This window comes from Dermacentor andersoni, chromosome 11 (assembly GCF_023375885.2).
Source record: "Dermacentor andersoni chromosome 11, qqDerAnde1_hic_scaffold, whole genome shotgun sequence".
In the NCBI taxonomy this organism is placed as follows: Eukaryota; Metazoa; Arthropoda; class Arachnida; order Ixodida; family Ixodidae; genus Dermacentor; species Dermacentor andersoni.
In genome coordinates this window covers 8,521,790-8,540,298 of record NC_092824.1, presented here as the reverse complement: position 1 = coordinate 8,540,298, position 18,509 = coordinate 8,521,790, and the positions used below count along the sequence as shown (strand labels likewise).

Here is an 18,509-nt window from a genome sequence, read left to right as displayed (position 1 = left end):
AGGTCCGCCTCAAGAGTTGGCCACCACACGTAGCTGCGTGCTAGTTCTTTGCTGCGCACGATGCCGGGATGGCCGTCATGCAGTTCGTCCAGAACGAACCCTTGCAGCTTTGCAGGCACGACTACTCTTGCGCCCAGCATGACGCATCCCTGATGCACCGTCAGTTCGTTGCATCTGCGAAAAAAAAGGCTTCAACTGTTCATCCTTGATCGACGCGGGCCATCCCACATTTGTGAATTCCTTCACTTGACAAAGAATTCGGTCTTTACATGTGGCAGCCGCGATATCTCGACTAGAAACAGGCAACGAGTTCAATCGCAACGAATAAAATGTTTCTTCTGTTTCTTTGGTTTCCGCTTCAAGATCTGGCAGCGGCAGACGCGAGCAGAAATCGGCTTCCGCGTTCTCGCTCGATTTCTTGAAGATAAGATTGTAAGAGTAGGCTGCCAACGTAACAGCCCAGCGTTGCAAACGAGCAGCTGCGATGGTGGGAATACCGGTTGTCGGGCCCAATATTGTTCGAAGAGGCTTATGGTCTGTGACTAAGGTGAATGAGCGCCCATAAAGATAGAAGTGGAACTTCTTTACACCGAAAATGATGGCTAACGCTTCTTTCTCCAGTTGACTGTATTTCTTTTCCACTTCAGATAGCGTTCGTGAAGTGTAAGCAATGGGCCGCGCCCTTCCGTCATCGTAGACATGAAATAGGACTGCTCCTACACCATACTGAGACGCGTCGCATGACAGCCTAAGTTGTCTTTCAGGGTCATAGTGTGCGAGCGTAGGTGGTTGTGCCAATAGCGCTTTCACTTGGTTGAACGCTTTTCTAGCATGCTCGTCCCAGTGCCACGCTACCTTTTTTTGCAGAAGTCTGAAAAATGGTTGAGCTATCGTTGCTAACTGGGGCACGAACTTGCTGTAATAGTTGACAACGCCCAACAAAGACTGAAGCTGCTTTTTTGATTTCGGCTCTGGTGCCTGGAGAAGTGCGTCAACTTTATCTGACAATGGGGAAATGCCTTCAGCGCTGATTTTGTGCCCAAGGTAGTGAAGTTCGCTTTGAAAAAACAAGCACTTCTCTTTCTTTACCCTGACACCTCGGCTTTGAAGACGCTCCAGCAGCGCTTCGAGATTAGCTAAGTGGTCTTCTAGTGTTTTCCCAGTTACCAAAATATCATCTAGGTAGCAGCAAACACCCTTGAGGTCCTTCAACATCGTGTCCATTATCTTTTGGAATATCCCCGGCACGGAAGCGATTCCAAAAGGTAATCGGTTGACGACAAACAATCCTTTGTGGGTGTTCAAGGTTAGGTATTGCTTTGAGGCATCAGACATGACCACTTGCTGATAAGCGCGGTTCAGGTCGATCTTTGAAAAATGTGTGCCTCCAGACAGAGCCGCGAATAAGTCATCGACCTTCGGCAACGGGTAGCGCGTGACGTCAAGGCACGGATTCACTGTCACCTTATAATCGCCACAGAGGCGTATGCCACCATCTTTCTTGATAACGGGTACCACTGGCATTGCGTAATCTGATGTGGCAACGGCCGTTATGATGCCCATTTTTTCCATCTTCGAAAGTTCAAGCTCAACCGCCTTTTGCAGTGCGAACGGCACGTTTCTTGCTTTGAGAAACTTCGGTGCCTGATTAGGCTTGAAATACAGCTCGGCCCTTTCTTCTGTAATCATGCCTAACTCATCTTTAAATAGAGAGTCGTACTTTGCGATCAAGGCGTGCAGCCTTTCCTCTAAACGACAAGAAAAAGGCAGCTCTGACCTTGGCAGATGGTGGACGTTCCAGATTTTGTTCCACTCCAGCCTAATTGCCTGAAGCCATTCCCGACCCAGCAACGGTGGCCCCTCCTGGTCGACGACGTATAGAGGAAGGCTCGCCGTGTTGCCACCGTGCTGCACGTTGACTTGCAGGACGCCTTTTGGGATCACCAGGGCTCCTGTATAGGTGCGGAGCTTCACTTCTGTCGGGTTGAGCCTGGCTGATGAAAGAAATTGGCGGTATTGTTTGAAAGGCATGACTGTGACGGCGGCACCTGTATCTAGCTCCATAGGGATTGTCACATCATTTACTTTCATCGGTACCATGATGGGCTCAATGCTGGGAGCAGATACGCCCCTTACGGCTACCACTTCCGAGCGGGATACCACCGATAGCGTTTTTACAGTGTCCTTGATGGGGCGTTTCCCACGCGACTGGCCGGAGGTGCTACGGCAAACTCGTTGCAGGTGTCCCCTTTTGTTGCACTTATAGCATTTGTCATTTACGTGGGGACACGCTTTGCCGGAATGTTTCGGTGACCCGCAGCGAAAACATGCCTGCGACTGGACACTCGAAGTCGCCTGTACCTTATGCATGGGGTTGGCTGTAGACACACCTGTACGGGCTTCCGCAGTGCTTTTCGTTGCCGCCTCCATAGCCACAGCGCGCTCTACCGCTCTCTGAAACGTAAGCTTGCTATCCTCAGTGAACAGCACTCGCTGTATATCCTCTCTTAACAAGCCGCATACGAAGCGATCCCGGAGGGATTCATCTAACGCGCTTCCAAAATCACAGGTTCGTGCTAGCTTCCGTAGCTCGGCAACGTAATCAGAAATGGACTCGCCTTCGACTTGCTGCCTCCTGTGGAACTTTGCTCGCTCGCCAATGACCGATGGTTTCGGCGACAGATGGTCCCCCAGCGTCTTCGTTAGTACCTCGAAGCTCTTGGCTGAAGGCAGCTCCGGGGCAACCAGTGATTTCAGAAGACTATAGGTACTGGGGCCTATGATGCTCAGGAATGCATGTACTCTGTCACCTTTGGGAACGCGGTTGACGATAAGAAACGACGTCAGCCGTTCTTCGTACGACGCCCAGTCATTCGTGGAAACGTCGAATGGTTCCATCTGGCCCAGTTGAGCAGCAAACTGCGTCGAACCTGCACTGGCTTCTTCGTTCATGATATCAGTCAGCGAAGAAAAGAAAAAGCAGCACTCTTCAATCGTCGATACTGAACAGAGGCTGAATGCCGAGAACACTTGCCTTCCTTGACGCTGCGCAACTCTTCAAAATCCCATCCTCGTCGCCACGTGTTACGTTTTGCGCCAGGCGTGTCGAAAGGATCAGACAAGTTCCGGTTGAACGACGTTTATTAACCCATGCTTGTGGGTTGAGGCTCGACAAGAAAGAGAGGGCTGCTGGCAAGGGGCACTCTGCTTTTAATACTTAGTGGCGCATGCGCACTTCGCAGAGTGCTCTTATCAAGATGAGCGCCAGCCGACACAACAGCCCCAAGACAGTCTGCCTCGATGGCACACTGGACGCATCTCTCCTACTGAATGCGTCATTTGTTGGACTGCCTTCAGCAGAGCTTCAAGCGAAATCAGCAGCTCACAGTGAAATTTCCTATTACATAACACTCATATTTTTTTTTTAATGCGAAAGCATCATATGCCTTATGCAAAAATCTGGTGGCGGCGATGGCATGATCGAGCGATGAGACCAAAAATGGCTTATAGTGCTACGAGTAAAAACACGTCGGAAATACTCAGCAATACGTCAGATTTGTCAGGGAGGTTCCTGTAAACATAGGAAATTATTGGCTTTGGAAAGAAGATTTGGTACGTTTTGATCGGGGTGGAAATCAAACCTGGGCCTCTGGGGTGGCGAGACGACCATGCTTACTCGACACCATGGCGGCTCCACGGTTTTCGAAAGGTGTGCCTAGTGCATGTGTCATTTTACATATGACGGCGCAGCCAATGGGGAGAAAGTAGTGCCAGGTCTTGGGTCCGTAAAATGAGCACGCTGCCTCCTGCGCATCACTTGCTTTTCGGATTTCATCGGTGGTGTGTCTACTGCGATGGACTCTTGACGCCACGTCATGAGCGTATAAAATGAGCCGGTCTGTGTCCAGCGTATGCACAAACACACACATCGAATCAGCAGAAAGAGCTTTAATGCGTGTCGAAAACATCAATCGAAAACATCTTACCAAGGGGTATGTGGTAGTAGTGCTTTCGCATTTCCACATATATGCAGTCGTGTCTCTGCCGAATCTTCTTTTGTTTTCTTATTTTTATTTTCAAGAAAATGGGTCCAAGAATTGCCCACTTGTACAATTGGGTAAGAAACCAAAGCAGCATTTGCAGCATTGGCAGCACTTTAGTGTTAGCATGAGTGTCATCGAAATTGCCACCAGAAGATGGCGACAAAAAGAGTTTTCGTGTCTGTTGGCAGCATTGTTGACAATGATGGTGCGCTGCCTTCATTACAAATATAATAGAACCTTGTTGATACAATCCCATTTTCTACTGCAGTAAAATCTCTGTGTACGATGACGCCTGATGCGAAGTTTCCAAAAGTCCTGGCCCTCATCCGTTAGCTTACAGTGTACTAAATTTTGAATGTTGCGAACTGCTTTTCACACCACAACGGTTTATACAAACAATCGTGCTACCACGTGATACCCAGCAGAGCCAGCGAGGAGGCCTCACCGCTGGTAGCACCAGCAGGTGCTGGCTGTTGTCATGCTGAGAGAGCAGCCATGCCAATGCGCCAGTCGCATTCCTGCTGTCATGGCATCCTACATCACTCTGCCTTGACTCCACTATCACTGCACCATTTCGACATGGTTTTGAGTTCCGTCTTGAAGGTTCTGGCTGTCAGATGCATCAGTGATTTTTTCTCTTAAAGGATACAGTAATCCACAAACAGTTTAAACATAGAAGTTAACAACTAGAACGATCATTAATACATATAAGGAAAAGTAATGAACACAGCACTGATACCTGGGGGACACCAGAAGTAACGGCAGAAGAAGATGAATGATCATTAACGGTAGCATACAGTCGAAACCATTTGTAACAGTATTCAAGTGCCACAAAAATTCCATTGTTATAACCAATAACTATAACTGGGTTGCATGAAAAAATCAAGAAAGGGCGGTGGCAGAGCTGATGTGAGAAAACTATAATGGCAGGGAGGCCAGAGCTCTTCCCACCACCATCCTCCATCCAGCTGTCGATTGTGTTCACTCATTTAATGCTTCCTGGGCGCTCCGATCATGTGTAACAGGCCGCAGCTGTCGGTGTTAAAGAATGGCACTGCTATAACAACTGCAAAGAGGGGTCATGGGCGGCAAGCGATATGCGAGCTCTGCCAAGGCATCGCATTGGTGGCCCCAAAAGGGGCCTTTTAAAATTGTTAGAAGGCTGTCGCAGCAGCCTGTCAGGTTGAGAAATCGAGAAGAAACGCTGAGGAGAGATCGTCACAGGCATCTTGCCACGTACTTCTCACTGGTTTGCACGAGAAAAGCCTCCTATGTCCATCAGACTTGCATGCTTTATGTGAAGCTTGCCGACATCCTTCTTCAATGCATCCAGGTGCTCGACGTAGTGCAGCAGAAGGTTCCTTGCGAAAACGAAGCCCTGGAGGAACTGAATCATCTGCCAGGCCTCCTGTGAGGACAACGTTTGGGCAGCCTGCCCTACCACATCATCGCTGCCGTTGCTATCTGATGCAAGCACGTTCGTGACGATCGCCTCATCGGTCAGAAGCACTTAGTTTCCAAATCTATAGCCGTGCGCTTTCTTTTCACTGGCAATGTCGTGTGTTGCCGGTGAAACGATTTCTATGCAACCAACAAAGACAAACACGAGCGAGTAAGATATTTGCAGAACCGCGCTGAATGGGGAGCCGGAGGAGCCAATGAGCAACATGCGAGCAATGTGCGAGCGGCACAGTTGGCGCAGTCCATTCATGTTTCGGAGGGTGGGGCGGCGCATTGCTATGGGCGGAGCCCGTTTGTGTTTGGAGGGGTGGAAGGGTGACGGGAGAGAGATGCACGGAGAAGGCTGGGAATTGAGCGCGCGGTGGCTCTTGGAGCAGCGGGCCATCGTGCAGCGGCTCGAATTTCCCATTTTATTTTTGTATTTTCAAGGATTCCGCATTTCACTACCTTTCGGCTCGGACACCCAGCAGCCAGACTTCATTGTTATAAGCAATAATGTGGCATTGGGACATTGTTGCAAGCTGGTTATTTCACCATGCGAAACATACAAAAGTTGACGGTGCAGCAGCTTCTCATTGTTATAACCAATATATTGTTAAAACCGGTATCATTATAAGTGGGTTCGACTGTATTGAGTTGATTAAAAAGAAAGTCCTTTATCTATTTAAATACGAGTGGAATATTATGCTGAATAAGTTCCAAAGTGAGTAAGTGATATCAGACAGTGTCAAAGGCCTTAGTGTAATCAAGTAAGATAGTTGGTTTCAATTCTAAGGTCAGAATTAGAAAACGGGTTATTAGTAAACAATATAAGCTGCTGTTAACTGCTAAAGAAACTTTTGGATTCAAGAAAGTCAGTGAGATGCAAAATATTATGTGCTCTAACATTTTACAGGAGATGCAGGTCAAGGAAATCAGTCGGTAGTTGATAGCAGAACAAACATCACAGGATTTATACATGGGAACCATCTTCCTCACCTTCCACTCATTAGGTAGGGCAGAAACATGTAGTGATTGGCAAAATCTTTCGGCAAGAATGACAGATGAATACAGTTAAACCTGGATACAGTGAAACCTCGTTAAACCGTAGCTAGCCGGAGCTCGGAAAAAGTATGTACTAAATGGTAGTACTGCTTAACCGAAATAGCACAAGATCGCCCACTTACCTGTCAAAAATGGAACTCGGAGAGAGTGCAACGAAAGGGGAAAAACACAAGGTATTTATTCATCTGCGCGACAAGTGTTATTTTTGTTTGATGCCGCGGAGGCCCTGCAGCGAAGACAGCAGCCTCAAACCTACTGAAGCTGTGAGCCAGCTTTTCAGCCAGCCCCCTCTTCTCGGCAAACACTCTCATGCAGATTCTTCATTGGCGTTACGTATTCTCCGTGCACGCACGTGGTAGCGCTGCGGAAATCGTGGGGCGGCTTTTTGATTGAAGGGTGCTGTTCTCGTTGCGACGATTGCATTCATGAGGCTGACGTAACAGCTCTAGTCGACACTTCGGCAACAACAGAGGCAACGATGGTGAAAAGTCGAACCTCGTAGCCAACATCTCTTTGCAGTCGCAGCAGCGCCGCCGAGCAACTTCTTCGCATTCCGAATGCCACACACCGTAGTCAACGGCAGATCCCTGTTGCGTGCTATCGCTGACTTCTTCGTGTCACGTTCGATAGCATGAACAATGTCTAATTTTTCTTCTATGCTGAGCACCACCCGGTGTCTTTTTTATTCGAGCTTCGGCATGACGCCAGTCCTTTGTTGCACGATGCCACAATGTTCTTAGGCATGGTGCCAAAATGATGTTGATGTGGCTTCACGCGCAAATGTGCAGGGAGCTTGGAGGCCGTTATTCCGATCTCCAAGGCACTGCTGTGTTTGCGCGACGAAAAGTGGAAACACAATAGGGTTTATGCACACACACAATAAGGTTTATGCGTATACAAAACACATTATGTTCAATGGCTGCTGAATCGAGGATTTGACTTTACTACTTTTTAAACGAAACTACTGTTTAAGGGGGGTCGGTTTGATGAGGAATTACTGTATAACGAAATTGACAAATGCTCAAGAATGTTCTTTACAAGGTTTTTTGTTATATGCAGTTTCAGCATGAGATTCCAAAAAAGAAATGCACACATTAAACAAAATGGGAACTAGAGGTACTCACCCAAAACACATTTATTTAGTTGCAAGAAACTGTTATTTTGCTCTGTTGCTTGTTTGTAAGGGACAGCAGCACTGAATGCTCATACGACATCAAGGAACACAATGCTACACCATCATAATCTAGCGAGCCCACGACGTGGTGCAAAACGTCCATGACATCTAGCACTTCCTTCACGGAAGGCAAAGCACGTGATGAATAGACCTCCGATGATCCGTCGTCGTCACTGTAATATTGGACACTTTCCACCAGCACCTCATCCGAGATCTCTTCAGTAGTAACAGTGCAGTTGTCCGCATAAAAAAAATCCCAAAGCTACACGTGGTCCAGGGTTGCTCCATTTGCGCACAGTGAAACCCAAGCTTCAGTGAGATCCAGTGGGCCTGCAAGCTTTTCCTCTTCACTGTCGGTTTCCGCAGCCTGAACCAGTTTTCAGGCCTGAACTAGCTGGGATGCCAAATTTGGCAGCTACATCCTTCTTTTTTGCTTCCAGAAACAGCGTCCAATATGGCTATTTTGTCTTTAAGAGTCAATATTTTACGTTTCTTCGTCGAGGCACTCATCCTTGGAATGGTACACTGAAGTGACTGGATGTGTGGACACAGGAGCCGACTTGCACACGCATGCATGGCGTCAGAAACGAAGGTAGAGACAAAGAGAGACCACGAGACACGAAAAGCTACAGTCCTTGTCTTAGTAGTGTCACTTGGTGTCAGGTTAACGAAGTGAAGTGCAGAGACTTCTGCAGCTTCTTCTGCATGCCACCAAGAATTATCAAGAGGCTTTAGCCACCGGCAACCCACAAGCGGCAGCAACGTTGCTCAGCACAAGCGGCGGGATGTTTGAAGGGAGGAGGAAATGAGGACACGGCTGCGGCGCGAAGAATGCGTCGCTGGCCGGCTCAACGGATGCAGGGGTTGCCTCAATGCACGCACAGGCATGCATGGACAAGCGTCGTCGCTCCCTACTCTCTACGCTGGTGGCACTCTTTAGAAGCATCTCTATCGCTGGGGCGTATTTTCATTTCCAGGGGGGCCTGGGGCCCAACCAGCTCTCCGAACCTCACACATATATATATATATATATATATATATATATATATATATATTTCTTGCACTTGAAGAAAATTTATGCGACCTCGAAGATTGGGTGCTGAAGTCACGACGTTATATAAGTATATATATACAAGACCTCATAGTAGGAGACAGTATAATTGCACAGCCCGAGTCCTCTCGGTGGTGTAATCTTCCTTCATGTAATTGTCACATACTTGGCTATCATTAATACTGCTTCGCCTTTCCAGCGAAATTGCATCCTCTCTCTCTCTCTTCTTTTTCAGTGAGTCGAAGTATAAGCGCTGCTGCGCATGACTGCTGTTGATTCTGATTTTGAGTGAATCCGGCTTGGCCTCATTTCGGTTATTGAGTTAATTATATTGTGTTGCCCAACTATCACGCGCCAAGACTTAAAAAAAGAGCAGTTGCCTTACTTGAAGAAAACCTAGTGCATATTGTTTCCAGTAACAGTGCAGTAGCTGCAAGTAATTATTTAACTCGAGAAGTACGGTCCTAATTTTCAAAGTGTCAATGATGCACTTGTAGGCACTGTAAATGACATCTAACAGCGATGTATTCAGCGACGAACTAATTGCCTACAGTGTTTTTCCGACTGGCAAAGAAACCTTGCGAAAAATGAAAAATGCAAATTAACTATGCTCTCACCCGCATCATAAAGCAGCGCCGTGAAATAAGCATGAGGGTTTGAGGCCAGTGCTAGAACATTCGTGCGTCTAGGACTCGAAGATGGAGCCCTCCGCTGCTGTTTCTTGAAAATAAAATCAAACATTTGTTTTTTTTCCAAAGCATGATTACAACGAGAAGGATATGCAGAAGAGGCTCCTACGGTCACAAGACTGTACCGGGACTCTGTACATGATTATTGGATACAAATTACGAAATTAGCAGCGAAATATAGAATTAACCAAGCTAAGAGAAGAAACGCTAGAAACAAAAATAAAACAGCCGGTTTGTCTCACGTTTTCATAATTTCTGATGATAGTCGATGTGTTTGGTCTACCGCCACACTTCCATGACTGATATATATATATATATATATATTCGCGGCCTTCCTTTTGTTGTCATTTCCAGGTCCCAAGGCAAGGATAATTTTTACCTCCTGCTCATTATAGAAAGACAATGCGACTGGGGCGAAACAAAACGCACCTTTAAACATTTTCGCTGACGTCAATTGCCTTTTGAGTAATAGGTTCTGTGGCAAAAAAACAATAACCGTGCACTTTATCTACGTAAAGACAACAGCCATCACAGCTTGTTTCCAACTAACACCAAACGCGATGTGTTACTTCCGCTGGGGCATGGCAGATAAGGCCCTAGTTCGATCACAATGTTTTTCTTTATTTCCTTTATTTCGTTGTGGATAACAGAGAGGGAGCTTGTTTGAGGTCTCTGCTTTATGGTCCGGGTGGAAGTGCAGTCACGTGGTATTCTCCATATTTCATGAGGTTTATTTATCACTCGGAAAAAAATTAGTACGCACTTAGTACTTCACTGAAAATGCCGCAGTTAGATCTCCCTTGGCTGCGCCTTCAGATGCCTCATTGACACATTGGTAATTAGGATAGTAGGTCTCGAGTTGTATAATTAATCACAATTACCTAATTAAATCTCAGTAACGAAAACATTACTGGCAGCTACTCTACTGTACTGTCAACAATAAGCACTAGGTTTTGTTCGAGTAACGCATCGTTTTTTTTTAAACATTGGTGCATGATAGGACACCCTGCATATATTTATGACCTTTGCATGCAAGTGACGAACTTTCTATCCCTAATAAATGTTGTAATTTATTACAAATGTTCTTTGTTTCTAGAGTCGTTAGCATTGCTTACTGGAAAGAGAAGCAATACAGTGGAACCTTGGTTATACGTCCCCCGGTTTTGCGACGACCCGGGTTTTACGATGGATTAGCACCGTCCCGGCGAAGTCCCAATAGAAGCAATGCATTAAAAACCCCAGTTATCCAACGCAATTTTGTGCCTGACCCGCGTTATACGATGACTCTCACGAAGCACGGGACGGAACGGCGGACGAAAGAAAAGTGCCGCGGGTCTCTTTCCTCGCTCAGTCTCTGCGCATGCGGAGCACTTGACACCGCTCGACCGATTCACTCCGGTGCAGCTTTCTGCCCTGCCTCGTCTCATCGTTCGTTTCTCTCTCCCCCACCAGCAGCCGCCTGCGACGCTCGCTGTGCTGAAATAGCGCCTTTTCTTCTCCACAATCACTTTCTCCCTCACTTCTCGGTGGCGTTGCTTCTCGTCGCGTTGGGGAAGCGCTTCTCTCCTTCCACTTTCACAGCAGCAGATCGCCAACAAGGTAGCGTGGAGAGGCCTAGGTTTATTGCACGTGTTCTTCGTCGTAATCCTAGCTACCAGCGTTCAGCAGAGGTTTTGAGTTGTGTGGAGAAACGCGACGCACAATGTCCCGAAAGCAGTTCTGTCGCTCGGCAATAAGCTGAATATTATCGAGGAAGCGGAAAAGAGGCATGGAGCTGCAGAAGCCAGCATTGCCTCGGACCTTAAGATACCCGAATCTTTGCTTAAGGCTATCCTGGCAAACAAAGGGGTGATATTGCATAATGCCAACAAGTTCGGGCTCAAGCGGTAAGCGGCAAAAGAAGGACAGCATGAGAAGTTAAAAAAAGTTCTCGTCAAGTGGCTGCATCAAGCACGGAGCTCTGCGATCAATGTTGACGACGCCATTCTAAAAGAAAAGGCGTCGAACGGGTGGCTGGATCGCTTTAAAAAACGAAACAGGATTGTGTACAGCCGCTCCTGCGGAGAAAGCACTTCCGTCGACGTTTCGACGGTGAACGAGTGGATGGAGTCGCTGCCGGAGATGATTGCTGCATACAAGCCCTTCAACGTTTTCAATGCCGATGAGAGCGGTATTTCTTACCATATGTAGCCCGAGCAAACCCTTTCGTTTAAGGGTGACAGCTGTCATGGTGGCAAGCGTACTAAAGAGCGTGTGACAGCACTATTCTGTGCTAACGAGGACAGTTCCGAGAGGCTGCCCGTGCTCGTTGTTGGAAAGTTTGCAAAGCCACAGTGCTTTAAGAACTTGAAGGCACTGCCGTTGCAGCTACAACTTCAACAGAAAGGCGTGGATGACGTCTTTGCTCTTCAGCAATTTTTTGCAGCAGCTGGATAACAAAATGGGTGCTAAGGCAAGGAAAATATTGCTTTCCGGGACAACGCACCATGCCACCCACCCGATACGTCCAGCCTGAGGAACAAAAATGATTTTTTTTTTTTTCACCCAAATGCACAAGCTGGCTGCCGCCGCTGGATACCGGCACCATTCAGTGTGTCAAGCAAGGGTACCGGAAGCGGTTCATGCAACTTCGGCTGGCGGCTATGGAGCGCAGCGAGTCGGGAAAAAAGATCACTGTGCTCGACGCCATGCATTTTATTGCCAGTTTGTGTAACGCAGTGTCGCGAAGCGCAATCGCTAACTGATTCAAACACTGTGGCTTTAAGCGAGAGACTGCCTCCTCTGCTGGGGGTGCAACAACCTCGATGCCACCTGAGGCCGATGCAGGCTTCACCAACGAAGATTTCGAGGGTTTAAACCTCACTACGACCTTAGCCGAGTACTTGGAGGCCGTCGACTACGTTGTGATCTGCGGCGAGGTGTCGCTGGATGACGCCATCGAGGAGGCTTTGCCTAGTTCCGACATCGCTGCGACATCGGATGAGGACAACGATGACGCCATATATGCTGTGCCTGTGCCTACCACGTTCGCCGAGGTGCTACGGCACATAGACGGCATCCGGAACTTCATCTCTTCACGCGAGGCCGCAGAGGACCTCTTTTTGGACATTGCCCAACTCGAGCGAAAGCTCTTGCTTCACGGATCAAACAAGGTTCAAAAGAAACTTTCCGACTTTTTTCAAAGTTTGCGCCGGCTGTTGGGAATTGCGGCAGTGGGTATTGGAGTGCATCATGATGATCTTTCGACATCAAACGTTCACTAAATTGCCAAACTATATTTGTATATGTTTCACAGCTGCTACACCACGGATGTAATGGCCACGGCTGCTGCATTTCGATAGGGGCAAAATGTGAAAACTCCTGTGTGCTTAGATTTAGGTGCACATTAAAGAACCCCGGGTGGTCCAAATTTCCGGAGTACCTTGGTTTTGCAGTTTTGGCACGCAAATCCCATAATTAAATTTTTAAAAGCACTCAGGGAAAATTTAAAGGCACTCGGGGAAAACCTGGAAAACTCAGGGAACTTGGAAATGTCAACTTGATAGACACCCTGGTTTGACAGCGCGTGTGGCGTGGTACCATTGGAAGCATACTGTATTCTTTTAATAGTGAATAACCTAAACATGCCGCCATTCTCTGAGCCTATTTGAGTGGGGTCAGTCTGAGGGTGCATTGCTTGCAGAAATTGAAGCAAGCTACAGTCACCGCATTGGTTGAACGAGCTATGTGCCACCCTTGTGCATTGCTTGCACAGCCGTGAATGGTGCACGCACAAGGACAGATCACTCATTCATTGCACCTGCAACACTTGTGTTGGTCTATTTGACTGCTGCGGCGATGGCGTGGAGGAAGCAAAAGTACTTGTTCCCTCAAGGAAAAGCTGAACATGCTCACTCATCCAACACCTTGGCTTGGCATGCGCAACGTCTTAGTGGTCACGTGGTCTTCTGTGGGTGTGAGGCCAGTCGATAAGCCATGACACGTACACTCTCTTCACGCAATAAATGTTGCAGGTTATATGAACAAGCACATGAGCCATTTATTGGAGGCCACTTGCGGGTGGGGTAAGCATGTTGGATGTCTAATGCTTACCCAGTGCATATTCATTGTTGGATGTCAAGGTATGTTCTGAATTTTGAAGACTCGGCAATGTTGAAGTTCGCTTTGAGACAAACACACACGCTTTTCGCTCTCGGCACATGACACCATCAAGTGTACTCTGTTCGTGTGTCTTTAGACATGTTACACCACGCTTTAGCGAGTAAGTGGATGTTTACTGCAATTCACACTGGCCATAACACTACGAGCCTTCTTTGTTTCATCATCATCATGATCAGCCTGGTTGCGCCCACTGCAGGGCAAAGGCCTCTCCCACACTTCTCCAACAACCCTGATTATGTACTAATTGTGGCCATGTCAACAAACTTCTTAATCTCATCCGCCCACCTAACTTTCTGCTGCCCCCTGCTACGCTTCCCTTCCCTTGGAATCCAATCCATCGGTTATCTTCCTTCCTCATTACATGTCCGGCCCATTTCTTTTTTTTTATTTCATCTAAGATGTCATTAACTCGTGCTTGTTCCCTCATCCAATCTGCTCTTTCCTTATCCCTTAACGTTACACCCATCATTCTTCTTTCCATAGCTCGTTGTGTCGGCCCCAATTTAAGTAGAACCCTTTTCGTAAGCCTCCATGTTTCTGCCCCGTAGGTGAGTACTGGTAAGACACGACTATTATACACTTTTCTCTTGAGGGATAATGGCAACCTGCTGTTCATGATCTGAGAATGCCTGCCAAACGCACCTCAGCCCATTCTTATTCTTCTGATTATTTCAGTCTCATGATCCGGATCCGTGGTCACTACCTGCCCTAAGTAGACGTATTCCCTTACCACTTCCAGTGCCTCGCTACCTATCATAAACTGCTGTTCTTTTCCTAGACTGCTAAACATTACTTTAGTTTTCTGCAGATTAATTCTTAGACCCACCCTTCTGCTTTGCCTCTCCAAATCAGTGAGCGCGTATTGCCATTGGTACGCAACGGACAGTAAGCTGATTGGTCTATAATTTTTCAAGTCTTTGGCGTCCCTTTTCTTATGGATTAGGATTATGTTAGCATTCTTCCAAGATTCCGGTACGCTCGAAGTCATCAGGCATTGCGTATTCAGGGTGGCCAGTTTTTCTAGAACAATCTGCCCACCATCCTTCAACAAATCTGTTGTTACCTGATCCCCCCAGCTGCCTCCCCCCTTTGCACAGCTCCCAAGGCTTTCTTTACTTCTTCCGGCGTTACCTGTGGGATTTCAAATTCCTCTAGACTATTGTCTCTACCATTATCGTCGTGGGTGCCACTGGTACTGTATAAATCTCTATAGAACTCCTCAGCCACTTGAACTATCTCATCCATATTAGTAATGATATTGCCGGCTTTGTCTCTTCTGACGCATACATCTGATTCTTCCCAATTCCTAGTTTCTTCTTCACTGCTTTTAGGCTTCCTCCGTTCCTGAGAGCATGTTCAATTCTATCCATATTAATACTTCCTTATGTCAGCTGTCTTACGCTTGTTGATTAACTTCGAAAGTTCTGCCAGTTCTATTCTAGCTGTAGGGTTAGAGGCTTTCATACATTGGCGTTTCTTGATCAGATCTTTCGTCTCCTGCGATAGCTTACTGGCATCCTGTCTAGCGAAGTCACCGCCGACTCCTATTGCACACTCCTTAATGATGCCCATAAGATTGTCGTTCATATCTTCAACACTAAGGTCCTCCTCCTGAGTTAAAGCTGAATACCTGTTCTGTAGCTCGATCAGGAATTCCCCTATTTTCCCTCTTACCACTAACTCATTGATCGGCTTCTTATGTGCCAATTTCTTCCGTTCCCTACTCAAGTCTAGGCTAATTCGAGCTCTTACCATCCTGTGGTCACTGCAGCGCACCTTGCCGAGCACGTCCACATCTTGTATGATGCCAGGGTTAGCGCAGAGTATAAAGTCTATTTCATGTCTAGTCTCGCCATTCGGGCTCCTCCATGTCCATTTTCGGCTATCCCGCTTGCAGAACAAGGTATTCATTATCCGCATATTATTCTGTTCTGCAAACTCTACTAATAACTCTCCGCTGCTGTTCCTAGAGCCTATGCCATATTCCCCCACTGACTTGTCTCCAGCCTGCTTCTTGCCTACCCTGGCATTGAACTCGCCCATCAGTATGGTGTATTTTGTTTTGACTTTACCCATCGCCGATTCCACATAGAAGCTTTCGACTTCCTGGTCATCATGACTGGATGTAGGGGCGTAGACCTGTACGACCTTCAATTTGTACCTCTAAAGTTTCACAACAAGACCTGCCACCCTCTCCTTGATGCTATAGAATTCCCGTATGTTACCAGCTATATTCTTATTAATCAGGAATCCGACTCCTAGTTCTCGTCTCTCCGCTAAGCCCCAATAGCACAGTACGTGCCCGCTTTTTAGCATTGTATATGCTTCTTTTGGCCTCCTAACTTCACTGAGCCCTATTATAACCCATTTACTGCCCTCTAATTCCTCCAATAGCACTGCTAGACTCGCGTCACTAGATAACGTTCTAGCGTTAAATGTTGCCAGGTTCAGATTCCAATAGCAGCTTGTCCGGAACCAGGGATTCTTATCACCCTCTGCTGCGTCACAGGTCTGACCGCTGCCGTGGTCAGTTGCTTCGCAGCTGCTGGGGACTGAGGGCCGGGGTTTGATTGTTGTATTCATATAGGAGGTTGTGGCCAAGTACTGCACCAGGGTGGCCAATCCTGCTCTGGTGAGGGAGTGCGTTACCGGTTCTGGTCACCGGGATCAGGCCGCCCTCCAGGCCTGTTTATGCAATTTTATCAACACACGGATTTTTTCTTTTTCTTTTAATCTTTTTTTTTTAATCCTGTGGAAAATTGCACCGCACCGGGATTCGTACCACGGTCCTCTTGCACGTGAGGCGGATGCTCTACCTCTAAGCCACCGTTGACCATTTGTTTAATTATAGTCAAATACTATCATTGCTATCTATCAATGCTTTGCCTTTTGGCTGAAACTGTGAAATCCTTTTAGCGACTTCTGCTCATAAGTTTTTCTAGATAGTATGTTTTTCTTGTGCTTTTTTGCACAATGTATGAACAATGTTCTACTGTATTCGCTCAAAGGAGAAGTTATTCTATTGATGGCATCAAGGCTGTGTCACATGTTTTTTGCTCGTTAGTCTTGCATTGCATGATGAACTGGCTAAGGGGATAACTCAGATGTGGGTTACCATCCTGATTGAAATGGCTGCAGAGTTGCTAAAAGAATGCGAACACAGTGGACCGCACGAAGGACGTGTAGCCCATCGTGATAAAGCACTGTCTGAGAGGGATGATGGTAAACCTTCGTAAATGTAAATAAATTTCCAGTCTGTAAGGCAATGTTTGTAAGCTTTATCATTTTTCCGATCGCCAGAATTTTGAAGCATGCTGCATTTTTCCTTGTTAAAATTGGGTGCACATTAGGTTTAGATGCGCATTAGATTAGGGCATGCGTTGAAATGCAGCGGTGCATATGGGCATTTTTTCTGCCTCTTTTCTACCCGCTGATTATTCTAATCAATCCCATTGGCTCCACTAAGGTCGAATTAACACTTTAACCCCCAATCCTTAGTTGTACTCGCCGTGGGAGGTTGTACCAATATCACTGCTATCTCCCAGGTGGTTTTCTTATGGGGATAGACTACATGGCTAGGTGGACATACGCAGCATGAAAATCTTCAACTGCAAGTTTGCTTATTGCCTGAAAGGTGCTAACTAGCTTCTTAATTGATCATTTCTTAATTGATCACACATAGTAGCAAAATTGTAGCAGAGAATTAACTAAGCTGACATGGGTCTGCTATGCGGAAACTTTCGAGATACAGTAGACTTCCTTTAATTTGACTTGTGTTAATTCTGTCCTGACCAAAGGCCCCAGCGAGGGACAGTTCCAAAGCATGATTACAACAAGAAGGATATGCAGAAGAGGCTCCTAAGGTCCTAAGAGGCTTTTAAGGGTGCCATACGGCACCCTTAAAAACAGAAAAGCAATAATGCTTGTGTACCAAGCTGTGGGTGGATGCTAAAGAAACCAAGGTGGTCAGAATCCACCCAGAGTTTAAATACATCAGCTACCCCATGTTTCTTTGGGAAAAGCTTCATGTACTAATCGGTTAGAGCTTACCTCTCCTCTTCTCTATTGGACACTAATCAGAATGAGACACTGTGTATGACGAGTGTACAATAGGTGGTGTTCAGAACCACCCTTCAGTGAGAGCTCCCTCGAAGTAACAGAAGTCAATCTCAAAGAAGAATTAATTGTTTGGCTAGTTGGCCTTGCATTGCTGACAAGCAAAATTAGCGCAGACAAAAAGACAAGCACTACCAGTGCCTGCCTTTGTCTTTTCTTTCAGTGCAAGTTGTCATTTTGTTTGCAGCAATTTTCTTCGTTGGCAATCTCGAAGGCCATGCTTTTGTGGACTGCAAGTGCCAGAAGTGATTGCTGGAGCTGGAAACACATCATAGTCACCATGTTTTGGATGTTACCTATATTAGTTGAACGAGGCAACACATTTTTTTTATTTTTAAGCTGCCACCGCTTGTTTTTTGTGTTAGTGACACAGCACTTTCTACTGTGCAGTAACCGCAGAGACTGGTGTGGACCTGCCAACACGGGACCCCAAGCTCATCGAGCGTGTCACGACAAATTTCAACAACTCGCTTATCTTCGACCCCTCCAAGTGCCGCATGGCCTACACCATACGGGATCCTGTTGTTTTTGGTGAGCAGAGTGTGTCCGACCGTTATTGTATTTTGTATGTGGAACTGTCGTGGCTGTAATTTACCTGTTACGTGCGCATTGCAACATGTAGCACTTCATGATGTTCAGTAATGCCAAATGAAAAAGAAAAATTTGTTAGGTTGAAGGAAGGCTGGTGCTGTGTTGGAAATGATACTGTCTGCCTCTGAGACAACACAGCTAGTACTCACATTTTTTGTTAAGGAAACAATTCGCCTTTT

General features: G+C 46.7%; 1 protein-coding gene across 1 annotated transcript in view; it reads left to right on the top strand.

Moving 5' to 3' along the window:
• Positions 1–18,509, top strand: part of Nadk2 (NAD kinase 2, mitochondrial) — a 101,610-nt gene that overhangs the window by 77,921 nt on the left and 5,180 nt on the right. Inside the window, exon 7 of the mRNA XM_055064335.2 lies at positions 18,130–18,270. Within this exon, the coding sequence (XP_054920310.1) occupies positions 18,130–18,270 (141 nt within the window). The remainder of the gene's footprint in view (positions 1–18,129; positions 18,271–18,509) is intronic.